The sequence below is a fragment of the Bacillus rossius genome, chromosome 1, assembly GCF_032445375.1.
Source record: "Bacillus rossius redtenbacheri isolate Brsri chromosome 1, Brsri_v3, whole genome shotgun sequence".
In the NCBI taxonomy this organism is placed as follows: Eukaryota; Metazoa; Arthropoda; class Insecta; order Phasmatodea; family Bacillidae; genus Bacillus; species Bacillus rossius.
The window spans coordinates 337,911,151-337,937,601 of NC_086330.1; the positions used below are offsets into that span (position 1 = coordinate 337,911,151).

At 34.6% G+C, this 26,451-nt stretch overlaps 1 protein-coding gene across 13 annotated transcripts in view; it reads right to left on the reverse strand.

Annotated features, from left to right (window-relative positions):
• LOC134528104 (reticulon-4-interacting protein 1 homolog, mitochondrial-like) overlaps positions 1 to 26,451 on the reverse strand; it is a 79,921-nt gene that overhangs the window by 46,733 nt on the left and 6,737 nt on the right. For 4 of the 13 annotated variants that reach the window (XM_063361369.1, XM_063361367.1, XM_063361378.1 and 1 more), the window contains exons 5-9: positions 24,065 to 24,220; positions 17,288 to 17,580; positions 16,725 to 16,910; positions 16,236 to 16,410; positions 15,475 to 15,665 (exon numbers count right to left, since the gene is read on the reverse strand). In XM_063361369.1, the coding sequence (XP_063217439.1) occupies positions 15,475 to 15,665; positions 16,236 to 16,410; positions 16,725 to 16,910; positions 17,288 to 17,580; positions 24,065 to 24,220 (1,001 nt within the window). Of the gene's footprint in view, positions 1 to 4,201; positions 15,035 to 15,474; positions 15,666 to 16,235; positions 16,411 to 16,724; positions 16,911 to 17,287; positions 17,581 to 24,064; positions 24,224 to 26,451 lie in introns of those variants that run through there. The other 9 variants (XM_063361368.1, XM_063361366.1, XM_063361376.1 and 6 more) reach the window with 5 other exon arrangements.

Consider the following 26,451-nt stretch of genomic DNA (forward strand, 5'->3'; position numbering starts at 1 on the left):
GTGTATTACTCATTTTTGTGGTACTTTCTTATTTCTTCTCTATAACACAAAGTGAAAACCAGAAATGGCGTAGTATGTCCCCATTACACAAATCATTCAAAAACATGTATTTATATTAAGTTAAAGAGAAAGAAACTACTGCAATAATTTTGGTATCAAAACTTTGAAATTAAATTGGAATGTTTTAGTTTTAGTGTTTTAGACAATATAGGTTGTATTATAAAAATAAAGTAGAATACATAGGTAACAAATTTATACATATAAGGTCGGTTTACGAGACTGAAAAGTTTGATCTGGTTTGTATTTCATACACAAGCATTACTAAAGGGAAAATTACAAGAATGCATAATTAAATATGTTAATGAGTAAAAATATGCAAGTTCTGATCAATACTTAGATAACTTGAGTATGATAACGTGATTCTGTTCACCTTTCACTTATTTGCTTGTCACATACCAAAATAAACAAATTTCAAGCATCTTGCAACAAACTATGACAACGTGGATTTGGGGAAGAAGAAAAAAAAACTGCAATATAAATCTCTACTAACATTTTTAGATTGTTTACCGTTTGGATAAGTTTTCCAACACTAAATGATATTCAATTGTAGTGTAAAATTTTATTATGTTTATTATGTTTAATGTCAAGTTTGTTTACAGAAAATGTTATAACAACTACCTAATAAAACTCTGTCTGATTGACACCTGTGGGTCTAGATGCACAAAATTTTACATAGGCATTCCTCATATAATGTGGGGGAGGGAGTACTTAGAAAGAATTTTTTAAAATCTTCAATGGCAATGGCAGTTGTTTTGTTGATGCTTTCTTCATCTCCATTGACTACTGCATTGTTCATGCATTATTCAACTCCATTAAAATTTTGTGGAGGTATTAAAAAATGAAAATTTTCCCATTTTACAACTCTGCAGAGATGTTCCTTATATTGCATAGCCATCAACTGAGAACGTGATTTTTCCGAAAAGTAAAATTATGTGTGTAGAGTCGCCAGCCGTTCTCTGTCAGAGTCGGACGTGTCACGACCGTCCTGTGTCAAGAGTCGGATGCGTTTTGGTCAGTTTGACACTCCAGTGTTCCGCAATTCGTTCGCTAGTGATTCTGGTAGTTCACATTCAACGTTAGTCAGTGCGATGTTTCTCAAGATTTTTGCGGATTTATGATAGTAAATGATCTGATCTGCCGTGCCTGTAATTCCAAATATCATCCTTTCGTCAATTGTGCTGGCTGCCCCACAGCTAAACGTCACGAGAGTTGTGCCGAACGAGCAGGGAATCTCAACATAAATAAAGGCTTAAACACTTTTTATGCCCTTAATGTCAATCTGCTAAAACAATGAAACCAATTTATTCTGTTGGTCCGACCTCTGGTTCAAACTCATTGAAATGTAAAGTATTTACACTCATGTCAGCTGTGAATTTATCTCTCAAGTTATCTAAAATTGAACGTGAAATTGGTGTTCAGACTGACGCACCATTAAAATACATTGTCATTCCTGGTGCAGAAGATTTACTAGGGGAAAATACGCGTTAAGCTTGGTGTTCTTACAATCCAGATGGATGAATTGAGAAATGAAAATTGTAATCTAAAAACTTTACTAAACGATTCAAGAAGTGAATTAGCTTAACTTACTACTACTGTCGTTATGCAGCAGCAGAAACACGATACCTAACCTTCCCAGGTAATGTCGGACAAGGCGACCTACACCCGAGTTGCACAACACTGAGTGGTAAGTCAGTGAACAATGCCCGAATTACGTCACCTCAGCGTCAACGGTCCTTAAGCACTAGAAGAAACATTTTAGATGCAAAATTTGTGACTGTCTAAAACTTAAGTTAGATTGTAATTGTTTGAACATATTGGCTTTAAGGTCCCTACATTCAATAGTCGCAATCATCCCCTTTTACGTACTACCAGTAAAAACAATGAAATTTTATACAGATTAGTAAGCAATTTCAACAGAATAAATAGTATTTTTTCCATAGTTGATAAAGAATTCAGTGTTAATTCTCTACTAGCGTATCTTCATATATGTACTCTAGTTAATTATAAGTTGATATTATGTCTTAATGGCTAAGACCGGTACAATAATTGTACTAAGTATTTTAATTCTTGTATAATCAGTAACAGTGCTTTACACATCTACTATACTAATATTATAAAGCTGAAGAGTTTGTTTGTTTGTTTGTTTGAACGCGCTAATCTCAGAAACCACTGGTCCGGTTTGAAAAATTCTTTCAGTGTTGGATAGTACATTTATCGAGGAAGGCTATAGGCTATATTATATTATCAATAACATTAGGGATCCTTACTAAAAGTCCAATAAGGTAACCCAAGGTGTAAAAAAATGACCTGAAAAAATCCTTACACGGCGTGCGCTGCGAAACCTATTGATTATAGAACAAAACAATGTACTACCACTTTGTAGAACATATAATTTTCTTCAAAAAATATTGCGTAACCATATGTCTAACTATTGTAGTTATCTCACAATTAGTGTTTTCTTTTATTTTTTTAAATAATTAAAATGCCATCGCTTCAAAAACTCTTTATTGTGTACCTTGGTATTAATCCTTATCAAATAAATTACTGAATATTCAAGACGAATTCAATACCTTTCTAGAACTTTTTGAATTATTCAATTTGGACGTTTCATTCCAAAGATATCGTGATATTTAAAATGTAAGTATTAGTGTTGTAGCCCAATTAAAGTATTGCATGCGCATGTATGACTAGCATTGAAGACCTAATCTCTAAATTGTACCCAGATGTAGTCCATATAGAAAACAAAGACTACCAGTGGAAGTGTCAAAGGGCAATATTGGCAGCTAGAAATAGTAGCGTTGACGACATCAATAACATGATACTGGGTAAACTTCCAGGAGATAGAGTGAACTAAAGGTCCATTGATAAAGTAATGGATCAAGAAGATGCGGTACATTATCCACAAGAATTTTTAATTCTTTAAATCAGAGTGGCCTTCCCATCATATTCACTCAAATTAAAAACTGGCTGTCCAATTGTGCTGCTAAGGAATCTTAAACCACCAAATTTATGCAATGGAGCCAGACTCCAAGTAAAATTCCTTCGCGATAACGTGATTGGTGCTACAGTATTGACTGGTCCAGCAGTAGGGCAAACAGTGCTGATACCTCGCATACCTATGATACCAACGGATTTGCCTTTTCACTTTAAGCGAATTCAATTTCTGGTGAAGGTATCGTTTGCGGAAACAATTAATAAGGCCCAGGGACAAACATTTAAGTACGTAGGAATAGATTTACGCCAAGAGTGTTTTTCGCACGGGCAACTATATGTTGCTCTGTCGAGATCTGGTTCGGGAGAAAATCAATTTCTACTTCTGCTGGGAAGACAAAACTAAAAATATAGTTTACGCAGAAATACTTTAATATACCATTGGTTATGAGTGCTTTGAGAATAACCTAAAACTGTGCATCTACCATATCATCTCAGAAACTCACAATACCCCCCAACAAAGTCCACGCGGACAAAGTCGCGAACACTGCTAGTCTTATTATAATATGTATTTAAATCTACTTTATCATGTTTTTTTCCTGTCTATTTTTTCATTCTTTGGAAAGTTATTTTTAGATTATTTTAGTATTTGTCATTGCTGTTATTTGTATCTATGTAAATTTTTGTTTGTATATATGTATGGTGTCTACCACTTTGGTTCTTCACTGTAGGTAGACATGTAACAATTTAAATAAATAAAATAAATTTTTCTTTATATTACACAGGATATTTTCTTTTGTAGGATTGCCTTAACAGGGTTTTACTGTATCAGTAACTTTGTTATTGTAGTAAATTAAAACTATCTACTTAGCTCTAAAGCTTTCTCAGCCAAAACATAACATAAAAAATAACAACATCAATAAAATAATAATAATAAAAAAGAACAAGGTTACAGCTTATAACATTTTATCCCTCTTTCATCATAATTATTTTATTCCCACCACTGACTTAATATCAGAAAGGCATAATTTTTTTTTTACTTTCTGATTATATCATAAATTAAATTTTAAAATTGTAAATTCATTAATTTTTTTATAATTTTTGTAACTAAAAGTAGCAAAAGAAATAATGAATTCATGAAGGCATTTGTAAAAACATACAATGATTTCAAAGTGTAATAATACCATCAAAAGCAAACAACTTCATGCAGCATTAAATTTATTGAATTTGTTACATGATGAATGATGATTATTGGAAATAAAGTATAATTAATAAAATTATAATAAATAAAACAATAACACTGCATAAAATTCTGTACAGTTTGACTATAAAACCAACAACCTAGAACAGAAGAGCTGAAAATTTAGATCCTCCTTACAACATTTTCCTACATTCTTGCATATATATTATATATATATATTTTTTTTCTTTCTCTTGACAAACATAAAACTACGTATGTAAACAAATTTTTATTATCTAAATAGTTTGTCAGAGCTAATTCACACTAAGTGCTGTTACTAACAAAATGCTAAATCCATTTATATGGTAATATAAGTGTAATTTAAAATTATTAAGGCTAAGATCCTGAGTTTCTCACGAGCGGGCATAGACACGCGTAGTTATCTACGTCCTCAACAGAGCGCACTAGCAGTACGGTTGAACGATGTAGCGACGCGGTGTAAAAGGAAGGGGGGTGGGAAAGAGGACGCTGTTCTCAGAATTCTTATCGCCCAGCGGGGAGTCATGTTTACGACCGGTCAGAGAGAGGGGAGTGGGGGAAGGGTGTACTCTGCCTCGGCGAGTATTAGATTTCCAATCCCTTTGCCACTCTGTCCATGTCCCTCACACTCACCCAAGAATACTGAATCCTCAACAAAGCGCAAGAGAATAAATATTACTATTTTTGGTACATTTCAGTTAGAAACCCGTACGTAACCGAGTGCAAACCAAGGTAATTATAATACATATTAATTTGGTGCACTACACATATACAATATACAAATTGTATGTTTTACTGCGGTGATTATATGGCCAAAACTATCAGATTTGATCTCTTTTGCAAGAACGCTCGTTCACAGCTAACCACTACATTCAAATAAGTTGGCCAGTAATGTAGTTTTCCTGCCTCCGTAAAAAAAATTTAACTGTGTGTGTGTGCACAAAGGTTTTGCGCTTCTACAAATTTTATTTTTTTACGCATTTTGTCACAGGTGTGTGCGTATATGTATTACACTAACAGTTAAACGTTGACCACCGTTACATGTTTGCAACCTTGCGTCTTCACTTGCTTTTGACGAATCCGGATAGGTTCAATGTTTAGCCAGCCGAAAAAGATTTTTAGATTTTATTTTTAAACGCATGTGAAATTAGTCCTTTTTTTTAACACTTCATTGCTGTCACGTGAATTTACGGCAACTTACATTATTGTTGTACTTTTGTTTTGTAGTAACGATCGGTAGGCTAAATATGTACATGTGTTTGTTGAAACTTCGTTTTAAACATCCATAAATTAATTTTGTCAATTTATTTATTTATACCAGTCAAATACAAAATAAATGATATTTATTTTACAACCTCTTAAATTATTTAAATGATATATAAAATATGACCAAACATTTTTCAAATGAAAATGTATTTTCAACTGGAAGTACGCGAGAATTACACAGATTCATTTACTTGCATTTTGCATAGCATACTTCACGTCCATTTTTGATAGCCTTGCGAAGTCACTTCCAAAGTATCTACAAGTATATTCTTCAGGCAAATTCGGACACGGCATTATAATCTTCCATTATATCTAGAAGACGTGTTCTTACATTTGCTTGGAGTTTTAAATTATTTTTTTGAAATAATAAAGGCAATTTTAAAGTTTAACTCCATTTCAGAAACACTTTCGCAATATATTTGGTGGTTCTCTGCAAGTGTATTTTGTGTTTTATTCTATTTCGATAATGAAGTCAATCTGAATTTATTGCCTTTTCTTCAGATTTGTTTATACATTAGATGTATATAAATATAAAAATTTATGTAACAGGATGAATCTTAAATGGTTTGAACAGCTATCTATAATGACTTAGTTTGTTTGTTCATTAAAAGCCTTTCTTTTTTACTGTTCAAGTTGGATTCCTTTATAACTCAAAAAAAATATCACGTAACTAAAAAAAATTAATGAATGAGCTTAGTTATGTTCGTATGTAGGTGTTAATTTTATGAAAATAATGTAATACAATTTGTTCTCTAGCTAAGTAGATATAGAAGTAAGGCTTCATATTTCAGTTGTTACCATGGTACGACTTCCGGAAAAGTTTTACATATATTTGTTTTTACAGAAGGTACCGGAGCTTGCAGGTTGCGCAGAAAGGAATTGTATTGTTTGTGAGAGTTCTCTGTTGGTAGTAACACATATGATATATGTTTGATGTTCTGTTTCCAACTCATCGTTAACTAAATTTTACAGACTGATAATTATCCTTTGATTTAAAATATAAGTTATTTACAGTGTTTAAAATATGCTTTCTTGCGTTTAAGAATATTTCGTTTTGTTTGTATGATGTTTGAGTCACCCGCAAAGATAATGAGATAGTTATTTTATACTGCTTCTTTCGCGTTTTTTTAAATTTTAGTCTTGACAATGGGGAATGAATTATTCAGGCTGTGCTAAATAGATAGATTATGCTTTATATCATTAAGATCAAACTCTTCTATTTTTGTGCATTTGATAGTACAGTAAGTCCTCGGTTTACGTCGGGGTTACGTTCCTGAAAACCGCGACGTAAATAGAAACGACGCAAAATGAGCCATGTTTCATGCCACCGGCTGACCACGGCCCAAGGTCGGCCGGAAGCGCTGGCATACAGACGTAACAACGGGCAATTGTATCAGCAAATTACAACAGACAGCGTGGGAAACAAGTCCAACTAGTACTTCTCAGCTTTATAGAATGGTTATTTAACCAGCTGCTTTATTACCTTTATTGATTGAAATAGTAAAACAGATATATAGTCGTTTGGAAGACATCTTATGAAGAAAAAATCATAAATTGCAGTGAGCTGATACTGTAGGCCTACTACAAACGCATTTCATCACGATAAAGTTAACAACGGCACGTTTAAAACTCCGGCCAACTCAATGATATCATAGCGAATGAAGTGTAGAGCTGTAGGAAACCGTATGTATTCGTTACTGAGTAACAGGTGCAGCATCTAGTAACGAGTAACGAAACGTTACACACGAATGCATTTCGTTACTCGCATTTTTCGTATGTTTTACGCATGCGCGCGCTTATTCGTTACAAAGAACGATGTTTGTTTATTAAGAAAAGTATAATTTGGAAATTCGTCGTCCAAGTTTTTTACTGTTTATTAAAGTTATTGTGTGTGTAGACAAAGTTTGAGATTGGAACAGAAACAACGTAAGAAAGTATTTTTTACAAATTATAAATATGTATGTTTTTGTTTTTTATTATCACGTATTTTCACGTTTTTTGTTCTTATCTTAAAAGAGATATTATAATAAAGCTGCTCTAATGAGATTTTATTGTTTCTTGGTTAACAAAAGCTGTTAATTATCAAATACTTTTAATTGTTTATATTCGATTTATTATTATTTACGCGACGTCATACTGTACGCGTACGAAATACGACTCGATTCGTTGCTGTTACATACATAGCATGTTATGCGGTATCAGAAGTAACGATACGAAAGTAACGAGTACTAATTGTTATAGTAACGAATACATACGGGTACACTTTTTTTAGTTACTTTTACACCTCTACTGAAGTGCCAAGGAGTTGGACGAAAAGGGGTAGGAGAAAATGCTGTGTCGTTGCGGGAAGTAGATAACACTTCTACGTGCGAGATAAGTGGGTGGCCGAGCGGGCGGGCTGGTAGTATTGCATCACCGCGCGGAGAGCAGCGGAGAGCAGGAAGCGTCCCACATGATGTATGATAAGATAAAGCGGTGAACGTGTAGCTTACGCTACATAGCATAAATTAACTACCGAAGGAAACAAAGAATTATAAACAAATTATGTACGGTTTTTTGGTTAAAATAAAGATTTACGGTCATTGTAAACGACGTTAGTGTGAATCGGCGACAACTTAAATTGAAACATGAGTACTCAAACATTAGCGACGTTAATCCGAAACAACGTAAATCGGTACGACGTAAATAGAGGACTTACTGTATTCCTAGTTTAGTTAATTTATCCAACAATATATTTAAACAATCAAGGCCGTAGATGCTTTATAAAAAAAACTCAATTGATTCATAATCAGTAGAGACCTGCAAAATTCGCAGTTTAGATGGCCTTCAGGATAGACTGCACATACCCCTGTACACTCGGGCAAATAACGCAAGTTCACTGGCTGCCGACTTGTAAGTCGTCTCAGCTGGTTCGTCTGTGATTCGATCCTTCTTTGGTTGAGGGTTTATAACTGTTTGAGATTCGTCCAGATGAACAGTAAGCCAATGGAAAAATTATCTAAGAGGTATATGTATTTGAATTCTAGCCTATCACCGAATGAATCCGCGAATTTTGCAGGTCTCTAATAATCAGTTGCCGTGTATAGATTTATTTTGTAGAAAATAAGCAGTATGTGTTTTAGTACTTAAGAGTTGATGTAAAACCATGTATTAAATTTGAAAGTATGTTGTACTTTTCATACTTAAAATTATCATACAATGATCAAATATTTTTCTATATAAGTAAGGACACCTGTATTTCACGAATACATCTCGTGTCAGGCTATTTCACACATAACTGTAGCTTTTTCCTTAGAGGTTTGGCGAATTGCGGGCATGCAGCAGTACGGTAACTACGTCCTCATTGGCCCCGTCGAGTGCGGGAAAACAGCCTTCACCGACCACAGCCAATAATTACAAGAAAAATCTACAGTGTTTTGTAAAATACCTTGACACGAAATGTATTCGTGAAATACAGGTGTCCCTAGATATAAGACGTAATTGCTCTCGGACGATAATTTTCTTTACTGGTATTATCACCTTTCTTATGCAGGAGAATAGTTTTTGTAGTCTTGTGATACCCATTCTGAACGAATTCCAATAATGTAATATGTGTTTATTATAATAAATGGAGAAGTGTATATACTATTAGCAAATGGATCATTAAAAATATGAAAAGAAATTATAAAAAATTACAAATTACTCTACTGCACATAAATCACAGATTTTAAAAAGCCAAAATTACTATAACATTCAAAATATTACAGAGCGTGCCATGTAGAAAACACGGACGCATGTTGTTGTCTAAATGAAATAAATAAAATACAAGTCTGCAGCTTTAAAAACCAAAGAAATAAAATTTTCATAAATATTCAACGCATTACACTGATCGGACATAGTTTTTCATTACATCATACTGATTCCAAACCAGACACACATATATAAATAATTTGTGTTACAGTTCAATTAATTTGGCCATGATTTAAGCCTGATAAATAAACAATGCAAACAAGCGGAACTGTACAGAGTATCTTCAAATAAAATCTGGGCCAAAAGTAAATCAATATTTTAGTGCTCAATACAATTCGAAGGAAATGGAAGATTTTTTGTAGTATTATAAATTATCATACAAGGATTGCTGATTTGGTTTTGTATTAATTTTGAGCGTAAAACTACCCCGAAAATATTGCCATCATAAACATTACTATGAGTCTGATTGGCCATGTTGGTGATATGCACGATTTTCAAGGCTGTCTCCCGATATTATATGATGTGTTTTATTTTTATACAAAACGAAGCACGAATATGTTTTATATTTCTTGTGTGAGATACCAGTTGCAAAGACTTTGCAGTTTGATTTTATGGGTAGTGAATCAGTGGTAAAAAATAACTTCATTTATTTTTTCCCGATAACATATTTTTGACATTAGTATAATTTTATCACTCGCCAAGCAGAGAACCTTATTTTTTTTAGTCACGAAAAAATTTGTTTGTATTCAATATCAGCTAATAACTTATTATTGCTTATGTCATCAAATACATTTACAGTACTGTTCAATTTGTACAAGCATGAGAAGTAAACAATAATTTCTGCAACAACGTTCTTCCGAAAGAAGGTATACACCGATTTTAAAGGTGCGTGCTTATTTCTTAATTTTATTTTTTTAATGATTATAAAATAAAAATTGGTACTTTCCCGAATTTCCTCATTGAGGCTGCGACCCAAATTTCAAGTTTCCAGCCCTTTTGGCAGTGGGTTGGAATTTGTATTGGCCAGTATGTGAGCGAGGGAACTACTTTTTGCATATTCGAGCAATTCAAAATTTAGGCCCTAAAGTTTAATTATAACAATTTCACGTAAACTAGATAGCTCAAAGGCTGGTAAAACAATAGAATTTTATTTCATATAATTCTGTATCAATTTCATCGAAGTATTACACACCCATTTAAACACATTCTATATACATAATAATTTTACTTCAGCAAGGTCTTCGGTTTCTTGTAACACAAATAAAATTACCTAAAAAAATTACGGGACATACTTAAAAGAGTTTTTAAATTGTAATATTTGCCAAAGAATTTAAATAAATCTAACTGCAAATGTAAGAACACAGTATAAAGGTCTTTAAAATTGTATTTTGGAAAATTACCTGAATGTTTATTTGCTAAAACTCCTCATTTCACTTGTTCAAAAGTATTTACATGTATACATATGCGTGCGTGTGTGCGCGCACGTGGAACTTATGTTTCTATGATCATTTATAGTTGCAAATAATGTAGCGGAAGTTAAATTGAAAAATATATAATTCTTTTTGGCCAATATTTGTTTTAAAACATAATTTTACATGACCCCAGAAGCAAAAAAAAAAAAAAAGAATCGCCACTGCCTTGTAATTGCGTTTCTAACGAACTTGTGTAATGAACGAAAATGCTCAAGGTTAGTGATACAATAAATGCTTGGGTAGTGAAAAATCCATTGTTAAAAACCAAAGGTAATTTTAAACGACCTTTAGTTAACCATACTTGAACGACAGCATCGAGAGATTGTCCCTTATTTTTGTATCGTTATATACGTAACTAAATCATTACGGGAGGAAGTTGCCATAGGCGGCTGGTCCTTCAGTTACTAATTTTTTTTAAACATCTATTAATATTTTGATCATAACTCATTTATGTAACATTACACCCAGAGGTATAGCCCATACTACCAGAGCTAAAGTCGATGTACAAATATAATTAAAGAAACATAATTAAATAAATTATAACTAAAGAAATATAATTAAATAAATTTATACAAAATCATTGTCATTTTGCAAATCAATTTTTTTACAATAATTATTGAAATATTCTAATAAAATCTTAAACATTATATATTTGTCTTGAATGTACGATTCTTGAATAGAAGTATAAATAATAATTTAAATTGATTTTGGAAGTTATATTATTATATGAAACCATTTTGCTATTATTTTAATACACCGTGATTGCAGGATTCATTCATGTGATACGGTAAAGAGTCATATCAAAATACATAATGAAGTCACTAAGATAATATGTGAAATAATGTTGTAATAAATGTAATTTGCGACGTTCACGTAGATGCCCGTAAACGAAACAGGTTAGATATCATATTTAGCACTTTAATATTTCCAAAATAAGTTTTTTTAAGGCGCCCAACTATTATAATAAATATCTATCTACTAAAACAATTCAGTAATTGTAGTTAGATGATTTTAAATCAAAAATATTCTATGAATAAATTTGTCACAAGTGAAGCATATTAATTATAATTTACATCACTGAGAAGCTGACAAATATATCTATAGAAATTGTCGACAACGTGAGACGGTTTTCAATTCATTGATTACTATTGCTGATACTAGTGTTGTGTTTTGACCGTTTCGAAGCAGTAATATTCCCGCCTGAACTCCTGCGATATTCGAGGCATCTAGTGAGTAAACTCGGAACTAATCGGAGCTCTAGCGGCAAACTGTTGAACTCGTTCCTTTCATGTGTGGCAAGTGACAGTTAAATCACAATATTTTGTACTCAGATTATTTAAATTCTGTACATTGTATTAAAAAAATTATACGGCAGAATTGTTAATTGTACCTCCTTTAAGTTGTGTGCAAAGTAACAGCCATGTACCGTTTAAATATATACCTAATATTTAGTTTTGAAAATTTCAAAATTAAAATTAAATAAGAAAGCATTTTTTGAGACAATTTTAATCATCATATTTACAAAATTTAAAGTTTTGTTTACAATTCTGCCATTTATATATTTTTTTATCTACTACGATATTCATGGCAGAAATAATTTTCTTGGAGGCTGCAAAACTAAGGATCTTAGCCTTAAATTCAAGACACATGCAACTCGAAATAACTCTTTGAAATGTACATAGTTATATGTGTAAAATACAGTATAAATTAATTGACTTGTTTTTTGCAGGAATCAATATTACACGTATAAAAAATACATGGCTAGGTAACTGCAAGACATATTTAACATGTGTAAACTTTTGGGGCTGACTTTTAAGTCATTCAGACAAAAAAAAATGTGCACAGTTCAAACTGAGCATTTTGAACCATCGCAATAATGCCTATTCATGTACGAGCACCATTTTTCCCTAGGGTACAGAAAAGATAATGCAAAAAGTAAACATATACGGATGGTGAGGCATTACACGACATGATGAGGCAGGAGTATATGTACGTATTGGGTAGGGGTTTAATGCACGAACGTTGTTCATGCTAGTATTTCTTTTCAATCAATAGCAGGTCAGAGTGCACAGTGAGTCTGAATTTGACAGATAAACTCAGGCTGTAGGTTCATCTTGACAAAATAAGTTGAAAACATCTAGTATACGACTATTAGTCTAAAGTGCTTCCCAATCATCTTTGAAGTTGCTGATGAACAACATTTGTGTTGTAAACAATATACAAAGTACCTATTTCAGGTGGTTTAGGCCTCGCTATTTTGCAATTTCAAATATTCTGATACAGCTTGCAATAAAGCTTGGCTTGAAATGGAATAAGACTTAGCTTTGGCTATTTTCTGCAGTCAACACTTGTGAACTAGTGTGATTATCATGATTGTTGTGGTTGCCCACTGCGTGAAATAATAAATTCCTTGCAGCACTTACATACTAGCCTGTTAGTAAATATATGGTTGCAACAAGATATAGAAGGTGGGGAAGATACAATTTATTATTTAACATGCTAAATTGGGATAAATAGTTAAAAAAAATAGAATTATTGCAAAAATTTGGATAAATCCAAGATGACAGGGCATAATCCCCTTAAGATAGAACACTCAAGGAATGGATTATGTCTAAGTAATTGAATTTCTTAAACTACTGTGAATTTTGCCACTGAAGCAAATTATTTCATTGAAATAATTGGGGTAACATGCCACAACAAAATTATGAAAAATACAGGTGTTACCCCCAATTATTTATATAAAATAATTTTGATTTTAACCTCAGGGTCTTCCAAGTATTATTCCTTGGAATTTTTATTCATTTGCCTTAGTTCAGTACACTTACATGCTGATATTCATTTCTTTAATTCACTATGCAGTAAATTTTTTTTGTTGATTGTCCAATAGCTCTTTGGTTGCTAGGGACAAGACGTTTCTCAGGCTGGGGCGAACCAAAACCTCGGTTGCCGCCCGAGAAATCGAAGAATCGCGTCATCCGCGGTCGTATGTTAAATAGTATTCTCCAGACCACTGTTTGGGAGAATAGTTTGAGACGGCACAAGTCTTAGATAGGGAGTATCGGCGATCTAGTGCCAACTTCCGCGTCGGTACCGTCCGTCCTCGTAGTGGTTCCTGACGACTGATGCAGCACCACCTACGATCTGTCACTACACTTGGTGAGACCGATCCTAATTTAACAGAGTTTTTAGGACGAGAGGGAAGCTGATCTTCTACCAAACCTCTGGCTGTACCAGAACTTCAGTAGTTCGCCACTTTCAGCTTACCCTTCCAGCGTTCCAGTGTCGCGGTATACCACCTGGTGGTCCAGAGAAGAGAGAAGCAAGCCTCCGACAGCTTGTAGCTAGACTCGGCATGGTAGTTGATGTGTTCCTGTGACCCCGTTAATATTTCTTTACAAACATACAGGTCTGGCAAATAATCTAACATTCACTTTAATGTCTTTGGTTGATCCTCTGGCTCTAATCAACGTGAATTTCATATTGACAGTAATTTCACATCAAACTTTTAAGACCATATTAAAATCACATTTTTCCAGCTATTTCTATTTTTATTTTATTCATACTATTTTTAATTACTTTTAAAACAGACCTGGTTATAGTTAACGTAATTGTTCACACTTCACACATCCTATAACACTACCAACTTTCTTTTGAATGATTACTCTCTCAGCTGGAACACATTGCAGTGACGTGTTAGCTGGACTAACGGCCTGGATAATTACACCAGCAGCAGTGTTCCTGATCGCTACTGGAGAGAGAGGAAGCCAAAAAAACCCTAAGAATATAAATATTTTATGATAATAATTATTGGCAGTGTAGACTTTCACGGTGACATCTACACCGTAAAACCCCGCAACAACCCCAAAAGTTCACAACACTAAAAATGTTGGTCAGTCCCAACTTCAAATACGTATACATACTAGCCTTGGGAAGCAGTGATAGAAGAGGTCTAGATGTTTTCAAATTATTTTGTCATGATGATCCTGCAGCCGAGGTTTGTCTGTTGGTGTTAAAATTTTGGCTCCTTCTGTATAGTCAGAACCAACACTAACAATTACTTGACTTAGATGTATTTACAAGGATATATATTTATTTACAGGGTGATTATTAAATACCAGTATAAAATCTCTACTGAAAATAAAATTCAATATTAGTGCATTGCAAGTGCTTCTGAAAATAAACCAAGGACCTGATAGTTGCCACGCCAAGAAACACTAGCACTGGTTTGCAAACACACACAAACAAAGCAGTGTCCATGCACGTGCAGCAACACAATCCAGCAGAATCAGGATATCTTCCGTCAACTAGGACCTCTGCGAATTGCTACCGCACATTCACACCACATGTGCAGCAGTATCTATTGCAAAAAAAAAAATAATTACGTTCAACAGTGCTGTTATAAATGCCAATATTGTCACAAAAATTAAATTTACTTACTAGAGAAAATTCATAACTAAGCAACAAAAAATCCTCTAAATGTAGCTGTATATGCAATCTAAAAGTGCACTATAAATCTAGTTATCACATAGCATTTTTTTTTACATAATTTTTTTTATATTAGCATTTTTATTTTAAACTTAAAAATTAAATTTAAATAAATAAAAGATTTACCAGTATTTACCAAATCAGCATGCAAATACCTAGGTACTCTACTGTTCCGAATAATTTTTAAAAGGTTTATAACAAACAATATTCTGTTTTAAATGTCATTCTTTGCACACAACTTACACTGGCTAAAAAATGAATCACCGAATGAAATTTTTTACACATTCCAGACGTGCAAGATGTGTTGCTAACCTGAATCTAATGATCGTTTTGCCAATGGCATCTTCGGAGTCGGTGTGTTGGAAGGCCAGCTCCGCGTCCTGCGGTGTGAATATCTTGTCCACAACCGGCTGTATGCTGCCGTCCTCCACCAGGGCTCCCAGGTGGTCCAGCACATCGGAGCCAAACTGTATCGTTCCCCACGAGCACGAACCTACAAAGCTCTGGGGGAAAAAATAAACAACAAATGCACAAAACAACACATCTTACACATGTTTTTAAATTTAGGAATTTATACACACTAACAAGGAAAGAATGACAGTGTCCCCCCCCCACCCCCCCCAGATGCATAATGTGATATAATAAGTAATTTCCACCTTCCCAAATTTTTGGCGGAAAAAGGGTAGATTTAAGAGCCAATTAATTTTTTCACATAGCTGAGACTTGAGCTAATAAAGATCAAACAAGTGATACCTAGTTCACAAGGGAGGTATACCACTACTTCATAAATAAAAAAATAAAAAAATAAAAAAATCACACACTTTATTACAAATTTAACCTCCTCTAAAATTTTTTTCATTCAAATTCTTTTATTTGTTGCAAATTGAGTGCAGTCTGGATTGCAAATGACTTGAAGAATTATAACAATGATGAAGGAGCATTGGATGGACATTATGTCCTGCAGTAGCTAAAAACTTACTTAAATAATAGGTACTAAAATAAAGTTTTCAAGACGATAGCATAGAATCTCATTTATATACTAAAATATTTTAAAAATGCTCAAAGTTACATACCTGAGCCAACAACCTGACTTTCACCCACAAAGCATACAAGGAGCCCAGAACAAAACCGAACTCATCAGAGGCGATGTCATTTGCCAGCGTGGTCACAACCAGGCCATCAGGTTGGCAGAATTTCAAACACGTCTTATGAGCCATCACTCCTGCAGTGTTGAATATCACATCGAAACTGAAAACACATTGCGTTACTAACATCTCTCATGAACTGGGTTGATGTTTAAATAAAAATACAGAAACTCTCTATCTCATGGAAAAAGAACACAGAATTAAAATTTTCAGAACAAATGTAACAAAATCTGTGTGGATTAAGATGATGATTGAAAAGAATGGAATATGAGTTTGGAAGACTAAGACTGAGTGATATAAACAGCATGAGAGAGCACACATAACTCAATTATAGGAGAAACACATCTGCTAACACGAACAAGCCCTTTAACAGTCCTTTGGAAGTCTTCAGATAGCCTGCCTCAGAGAAGACCTTACCTTTCTCTACTCGCAAGCTGTTTCTCGAGATTGCCGACACCAGTGACCACCACGTCATCCGCTCCCAAGGCTTGCACGACTGGAGTGGCCCGCAGGGCACACGTGGCAGTTACGGTCGCACCCCACAGCCTGGCCAACTGTATCAGCACGCAGCCGACAGGGCTGCAACCTCCGTGGACAAGAATTCTAGAGGGAACGCCCATGTGTGTAAATTACTAAACTCTTGGTAACACTGAAGTTATAATACTGCAGTGATATTATAATTTATCAGTACTTGTTTAGGTGTAATTCTTGTGATAGAAAGAATTTCACAAAACCGACATTGCTTTTAAAGATCAATGCGTATTTCCAAAAACCGGCAATAATATAAATAAAAATCCAATTGGATTGTAATCAGAGCTCAAGGACTATTCTTTCAGCTTAATAGCAACTCTGTTGTATGATTACTCTGGAAATGTTACAGAATTTTCTCTGCAACTTTTCTGATTTGAAGATTGTATTTAAAATTGTGCAGCTTGTTCAAATAAACTATTTTGAAGGTCATGTTGAAACAAACAGGTCACCTCTTTCCGCGGGTGGTGGCAGAGTCGAGGTGGGCCTGGCGGACCATGGCGTTCCAGGCGATGCTGCCGGCATACGGCAGGCTCGCGGCCACCTCGAAGCCGATGCCGCCCGGCTTCTTGGCCACGAGGCCCTCCTTCACTACAACGCACTCGCTCATAGTGCCAGGGCTCCAGTGCGGGACGGCCAGCCACACCTCGTCGCCCACCTCAAACCTCTTGACGGCCTGACCCAGCTCCAACACTACCCCTGCACAGTCGCGGCCAAGCACCACCGGAAACTCCCCGTCAACGTTCTGCGCCCAAACACACTCCTCCAGCATGGGTAGGTGGCAGGCGGCTCGCCACTCCCGGCGACACGCGTGTCAGTGGCACGACTGACACAGTGTGCTAGAGTGGTCACTCATGTACATGTTTCCAACGTAACTACATAACTAAAACATGTGTTCTAACTTAATCATGGAAAGGAGTGTATGCAAGGGGGGGGGATATGGGGTGATATATCTGCCTGCTCCCCCCCCCCCCCAAACAAACTGAAATCCTAAAAAACTATTATTCCCACCTACAAACGGAAAGCAAACAGCAGGCAATGTTGTTTTATCGGCCTCCCCGCCCACACCAAAATTAAATTCTGCGTACACTCCTGAACATGGCAATTCATACTTTATTTCTGACAGGGTCGAACTGGGAATTTTTTTTGCAAGAGGAAAATGTGCCGCGGTTGTTGCTCTGAGCAAGTGGGTTTTATCAACATACATACTTCCATTATTCCCACTCACACATTCTAAGGCACCATACTCCTCTCATCTCTCTAATGACCATGGCATTTAAAAGTTTTCAAATTCAATACAGTTAATTTACTCATTAATGCTAACTCAAAATAAATGAGCATAAAGTGTTTCCCTGACACAAACACTATGCTAGAAAAAAACCCAGAACGTTTGGTTCATCATTGTTTTCCACTCATGTAGTCAATGTTATGACATTATACCACAACACATTAACACATGTTCTGTTTCTTGCCCCGAGAACATCCTGTTGATACACTATTACCATTCCTGTTTACTTCAACATGTTGCATTGCTATCAATTCTGCATCTGCTATCCTTGCCTTAAAAACATAGTAAAGAATCGGGTCGTAATACTGTAAGCTTCCCATAGCATCAACAGTTTCTTCAAGCACACAAAGTCTACCAATTCTTTGTCAATCACCAACAGTGTCAGTTTCTTTAAACTTTTCACATCTGGTGAAAGCGTCATGTACTCCCTTCTGAAGTGTCACTGAACTGTAATTGCAGATTTTATTACATTAAACCACAAAACACAATGGGCTTTCTTCTGCAGTACACAATTTTGATACTGGCATTTGCAACACTTCCTACACTGTTGACAAAATAATGTACAACACCAACCATGCAGTAAAGTACTTCTGGGCAGGATCGAGAATATTTTTAATAAAGACATTTTAAGACTGAAACTTCAAAAAATTGCCAAACTCCAGTTGAGTACATTAAACAGAACATAAATTGCTTGGTTGGAAGTATAGCTTCCAAATAACATTTTATCACTGTAAAGTGAATAAAGCCTAGCTTTGGGTATTTGAAGTTAACATTCGCAAACTGGCAACAGTTGCAGTTTCCCAGGTGAAATGATAAGCTACCAGTAGCAGCATGTTGGTAAATATCGAACTGAACAATGCATATAACCCCAGGATCATTCGCACACAAAAATTAATTTTTTTATCAGGAAAAGACTTTATGCTCACTTGAACTTAAAGAATTTACACATTTGTATGTTTCATGGAACTCAACTCAATCTCACCCAGAAAAGTTCAAACTAGAGATTGGTCAATTTGATTATTTAATTCCATTAATTCTCCGTAAAAATTTAGTTAGGATTGAGTACTATCAAAGTTATTTTTTTACACTATGAGCAAAAATTTATTTCATAATAACCAGAATGTACCAAGAAGATTTTTTTTTTTAATTTCCAAAAGCTTCATTGATGAAATGTAAAATACGTTTTTACACTGTTATTCATTCTTCTTTGTAATTACTAAGTTTTATGCTGAACATGAAATTTTATTCAAGATTGAACATATTCTGTTGCAAAACATGTTTGTAACTGCAAATATATATTCGTTACATGCTAGTTCAAAAAAAATCAAACATAGGCTACCAGATATTTTTACGAATGCAGAAGTTTCATCAGTAACAATTTTTATATTATGGATCAAGAGAAACATACAATAAATTCCCACTGTTAAGACCCGGTTTATTGTGACCACCTCTTAAACTCCTTTTCGAGGAACCGTGAAAGATTTGTGTTAAAAGGTCAAAAATTTTAAGGGAAATCAGCCGAAAACTCATTTAAAGAACATTGCACTGGGTTTTTCTTGGCGAGTGCTATATTGCTCATGTCATGGTGCACGTAGACAGATCCTCCCTCCTTGTTGATCCTCTTCACCGTCTTACTGCAGGTAAGGGTTCAGTGGCGTAGCATTTCTTCCCATTGGCTGTCCACCCGGCACTCAGTAACCAACCACTATGGACTATACTATCTCTTGCTCTTGGATGTGCTACCGCCTCTACTTCCATTTTGACTTGCATTTGTGCACTTTAGAATTTAACTGGTTTTGATTATTTTTTACTCCTAATTGGTAAATTTTTTTTTTTTTTTGGAGTTTGATTTGGAGAATGATTATTGGGGATCCACAGATTAGTTTCGGACTCGTTTTGGTTACGCCTTAGGCCCGAATTCAGAGTTGACCTTCGAAAGCGCATCCAACTCTCATTCATCTAGCAGACTCTCCACCTCTCATACTTCAAAAACGACTTTCGAATGACTGCCAGCTGAAAGCTTGTTCCCATCCACTTTCAGTGAAGATCTGGCAACATGGCACAAAAATTTTCTTAGATCAAGTACTTGGAGTGTGTGTGGAAAAGCGCCCTATTTCATTTCGATTGTCTTTTGTTTGCTCTCCCGCTGAAAATAATATTTTGTTTGGATTGGACATGAGGTTAGGGTTACCAGACACTGATAATAAAAAAGGACGACATTCATCTCGCAAAAGGAGGACATTTCACTAAAAAGGAGGACAATATATATATTTTTTAAAAAAGCCATGAATTAATTACAATGGAGTACGATATTTTACAATGTTTTGGCATTTAATACAGTTTCAGTATAAAGAATCAAACAAACTACGCATATACAGCATATTAAAAACACATGCTTCTGCATGTGCTGCTACCTGTCAAGCTGTCATAGTACTACTTACTAGTGGGATGACTCTGCGGACAGCGCGCGCTTTGCCCAGAGTGGAACTGCAGGAATTATCTCACTTTATAAAAAAGCCGGACATTTTGGAGCATTAAGGAAAATTCGGCCGGATGCAAAAAAATACATAAAAAGGAGGACATGTCCTCCTTTTGCCGGACGTCTGGTAACCCTACACGAGGTTGAGAAATTTTCTTAAGATGGATACGTTGCCTAAAATTATAGTGTTTTCTCCAGATGAAAAAGCGATTATTTTTGATCTCGTGAGAAAGCACAAAACCGTAATCGAAAGAGAAAAAAAAAACAGATGCAGTTTCTTACAGAGAAAAAAAATTGTGTTTCGAACTCTTGATCCCGACAAAAATCAAACGGGTCTGCTAAATTTCTTATATACCTTCGCGGAACTGGATTTTCATTTTTAAGATCACCAAAAAATTCAAAAACCTCGTCAATGTGATTTGGAAATTAATCCAAATCTTCTGCCATCGCTACAAAATACGTGTCTGATGCACACTTTGCGGGCGAAAAGATTTCTTTAAAAGAGCATATTTAATTCCAAAACATATTTAACATATCTGCCATATGACAAAAATGTTTTAAACAATTACAAACATACATGAACACGTTTTTATGTGGGAATTATATATTAAAACCATCAACTGCTCCGCCGATTTTCAACTGAACAGGCATTCGAATGAGCTTCAGACCACATTCACTTTCAAGTGGTTGGCTCTCCTTATCCAGCAGTCAACCAACCACTGAAAAACGTCTCTGCCGAGCAGCTTCAATGGAAAAGCCTTTCGGTGTGTGGATAACCGTCGAAAGAGCTCTCTGAATTTGGCCCTTAGCCTTGGATTTATGAACAGTAGTCGATGAAATGTTTTTTTTTTTTTTTTTAAATAAGCAGACTTCTGAAATGCGTAAAATGAGTGGAAAGTAGAGCTGTGCTGTATCCTGAAAATTTGGAAGTTACAGGATCACAAAATTAAATTTGTTCCTGTCTTGAAAACATGGCAAAGGAAACTCTTATGGATCAGGTAAAAAAAACCTGGCTATATACGTCTTGCTACAATATTTTTTCGAGCATACAAACACAACCACCTGGATACATGCCCGTTGCTAAACATCCCCACAGTCTAACTGTCCCCGTCAATTATCTTAAAGATTAGGTACCGTATTTACTCGCATATAGGTCGCACCCATAATTTGAGGCCTTGAATTTGGTATTTAAGATTCCCCCCATATAGGTCGCACCGGTAATTCATTACACATACGCATTGCACCACAGTAAAAAAAATTAAAAAAAAAGGGCCGCATATCAATGGAAATTTACCGTCAATAGCGCGCCAAGCGCGGAGAAAGGTCATTGTACTCGATCAGCTGTTCTGTTGTTACGGCGCGGCGTAGCCGCCGGCTGGCTCTCTGTTCTCTGAGTAGCGCATGCGCAGTATAACTCACTCAACGCTCCGCCCAGATTCGTGACCTTCCATCAGCAGCCAGCCAATAGATGCGAGCTTAGCGGAAAAAAATATAAGCTCCACCTCCCGTGTACCAGTTTTGTCCAGTTCTAATACCAGTTTATTGGTATACGCACCAGATTTTCTCGCTGCCGTGACATGTTCAAGTTTACGTTCATCTTGATGTCTTGATACCAATAATTAATTAATTACGATCCCCAGAAATAAATTGTTAACTTAAAAAATATGTGTCAACTGTACAATACTTCCGAAATTATAAAATACGTATAAAACAGTTACCAAGACTCCGCTCATTTTATCTTGTGAAGTTTGTCTCGTACCAGTATTTCGGCTAAGTTGTGACATAAATACAGTATCAGAACTTAACAATCAGCCACGTTTATACATTCGTGACTTTACGTTTTTCCCTCGTGCATTTTAGATTGTCTCCTGCTATAATTACTCGGACTTTTACACGCCTAGGCTTAAATTATTACATGTTTAGAAATAAAAGCAACTTTTCATGTTATAAAATATGTATATTTTGCGATTTAAAATGTTCATTGCCGACTACAAACGTTACGTTTTTCACGATGTTTTTAGGCCTATAGCAAATCTTATTTACTCTTAAATTACCCACGGTATTTACTGGTTGTTTATGGTTGTTACGTGACGTAAATAGCGGGATGGATTCGATTTTTGAGACGTAATTCGCGTGAAAGTATTGTATTGGACTACATGGGATCCAAACGGGACCTGAAGAATATAGTGCAAATAACGGGAAAACGTAAATAACGGTAACGTAAATAAGGGGTTTCGCTGTATGTGTACATAGTAAATAAATTTGCCTATACCTATATAAACTTCTTTTTCGCATTTTAAAGAAAAGAAAAGAAAAAAAAAAACCTCAAAAATTTAAAAATTTTTTCTTCACATATTGGTTGCACTTCATTTTTTCCCCAAAAAATCTGGTACAATTGCCGCGACCTATATGCGACTAAATACGGTAATTATCTTTTTCCATGGGTTGACAAAAGTAAGTTTGCTTCTTTTATCCACAAAGTTTGAAAGCTTGTGATTTTCATGCTAGAGAACACAGACTTTGTGTGAAAAAAGTCACATTTTAACGTATAGTGGTTAGGGTTGTGTTAATCGGACAAAAATATTTATTACGTTCCTATTGCCGGAAACCATAAGGAGTCGTAACAACTGATTATTCCTGTACTTTTAAATTTTAGATGATAAGAAAATGTATCTTAATGATTTATAGGTATGTTGTGGATTGTGTCCAACTTAAATCATAAAAAACACGCTTCTATTTTAGTACACGCAGTGAATAGATTACACGCATATGCCAGAAAAATAAACATAATATATTTTATCCAGCATCTATTGGCCTAGTCCTATGACGTGATAGTTGTATAGGAAAAATGATTCTACAGCAAGGTTATGTTCATGGTTTTTGTTAAGTGATTACATTCTTGAGTTTGTCTCAAATTATTTAAAGATTTTCAATCAGCATCTTAATTACAGTCAAGTGGTAAAACCATACTAATTTGAGAATTTAATGTAAATACAGACTGAATTAATACACAATGAATAACGTTATTTTGAATAGGAACTTGAACCAATAATGAATAATGCACAGATAACTCTTTTCCTTTAGTAATCTTTTTTAAAAAATGATCAGAATCACTTAGAATAGTTAGTTAAAATTAAGGAATTAAATAATAATGATTGGAATCAATTAAAAAGTTTTAATACTTGACCAATCTCAAGTTAAAACATCAGACAGACTTACAATCAATATCAGAGAAAAAAGAGGGGGGAAAATAACTTTTATTTTCAGTTCAAATGATAAGAAAAAATCCACTCCACATGTGATAAATGTGATAAAGAGAATTATAATTATTTTAATTAATTTTTTTCTGTATCATAAAGAAGTTAAGGCACCAGCCTAAACCACACTAACAACTTCTAATACTGCTGAATACTCTTACTGTGACGCTGCTGGGCGACACGAGTTAGAAACTGTAATATTTACAGGGTTGTACTTGTTGAGCTGCCGGCGCAGGACACGCCCGTAGCCGGAGCAGATCTTCAGGTCGATGCTGTCGACCGAGGTGGCCTTGACCTGCACCAAGATCTCATCCGGGTTCGAGATGGTCGGCACACGCACGTCATCGACCACGGCCAGTGACTGCTGGAACAAGCCAGCGGAACTTTGGCCACCCCTCGATGACAAACTACATACGTGTTTCACACGAATAACTTTGTCAATGCTGCTAGGGAGTTGGGATGTTAGTTTTCTGAAAAAGTATTTTTGGGAAAAATTTTCCTGTAATTTGCAGAAATCAGAAACACACAAATGAATTTTATCAACTTGTTTATAGAAACAGCATCAAATAAAATATAAATTAGAAGTTTTTTTAACTATAAGTCATATAATATGAAGAATGTCACATCCCTTTGAACATTTTTAAACTCATAGGAGTAATACCAAAAGCTTTTGTGTAAGTACAATTTTGTTACAACCAACCAGATCTGCAACGGGTGGAAAAAAAAAAATCTTATAATTTTTATCCAAAACTTTTGTTTGAAACAATTTTTGATAATACAAACCATTATTGCAAGAGGTTGAAAAAAGCTGGGGTTGGAATAAGAAAATAAATATAACTTCTCTACTATGTACACCAGTGGTTCCTAAAAATGAGGTTCCGTGAGTCAGGATGAATGTCATACAAAACAGGCAACCGACGAACATTTAACCTAATTTTATGGCTATTATAAATGAAACTATGAAAAAATGTTATTAATCACATTAGATACATGAATAAAGGCTTTTAATTCAAAATAATAGTTTCTTTTCTATTTGAATATTTAAAACATGGAAACAATAAGGTATCAGGGGTTTTTGACAATACGGTGTAAATAAAATAAATTTTGTTTGAATGTTCACGATTACTTTCAAATAACCTTTTTTGGAGTTGTGGTTCTACCAAAAGAAAGTTGATCATAAGGTTCCCTGGCCGAAAGAATTTGGTAACCGCTGATGTACACTATTGAATCAATTTTTATTACTGCAAGGGGAGTAAAAATAACGGTTGAAAGTAAAAAAAAAAAAAGTAAATTGTTTTAAGGGATACACTGTCAAATTTGATATAATTTTTTGTATTAATCCTAAACATTATCTAAAACACTGGCTGAAACAATTTTTGATAAAACAAAAAATTACCATAACAGGGGTTCATTAAAAAAAGTTCATAATTTCCTTAGAATAAAATTTATTCGAATTTATTTAAAACCTTCTTAATATTATCATAAACTGTGGACCAAAAACAAATTATATGAGCACACTTATTAGTGCAAGAGAAAAAATAGTGTTAGCTTTTCAAAAAGATTTTATTTACTACCTTAGCTGGTATAACATAAAACATAAAATGAAATTTGTTCTTAACTATTCAATGCTGGATGCATTGAGTTGAATACATTCATTATATTTTTGCTGCATGGAAAATGAGAAAATGTTTAATCAATCATTTTGTAATATTGGAGAATATTAAGATTTTATGTACATTGAGTTCTTAAAATGTTTCACAAGTTCATAGAACCTTCAAAAATATTTTGTAAAGAAATAAGTACTTCGAAATCTACTTAGGCCTGTACGCTGTGCCGAAAGGGATTTTTTTTTAATTTAGATTGGCTGTCGTACAAACATAATAAAATTACCATCTCTCCTGGAAATGGACACCTGTCAATTATCCCAACATAAAAATACATACAGTAACTGCCAGAATGCGTTGGCAACTGAAAAAAAGTCTAAAATAAACTGGCCCCACTGATCCCCACACCTGTCACTTGCCCTTCCTTGTACCTGCAAATCACACAATGTTCTCGCTTTCACATGAATCCAAATGTAAAATACTGAATAAAGGCATATACACAAACAATTTCCCAGTAATCCAATTGAAAACTAGTAAAAACATAGTTAAAACGTTAAAAGGCTTTTCCCAATGCAAATAATTAAATATAAAAATTATTTACAACAATATTAAGATTTCATAAACTAAAAGTATGAAAAACTAGGTCAAAATGACCTTGAACTTACATAATCAGCTGATATACTCAGTACTTGAAAAACATCATGGCATAAAAATGCTCTGCTAAGCTGGGGAGGGCAAGGGTCTACAACGCTACGTGAAATATTATTTTCGAGCTGAAACTATGGGAAACGGCACTTTTGTAACGTAAAAAAATGCAACAAATTAATACTATAATGAAGAAAAAAAATTATTTCTAACCCTTTCCTTAATAACTATTTGCTTTCTTCATTGCCTATTCATTCAGCCCAATTAAAATGGTACAATAATTTGCATTACACAGAAATAATATTTCAGATGCTTGTAATTACATAAACAGGTTAAATAATCT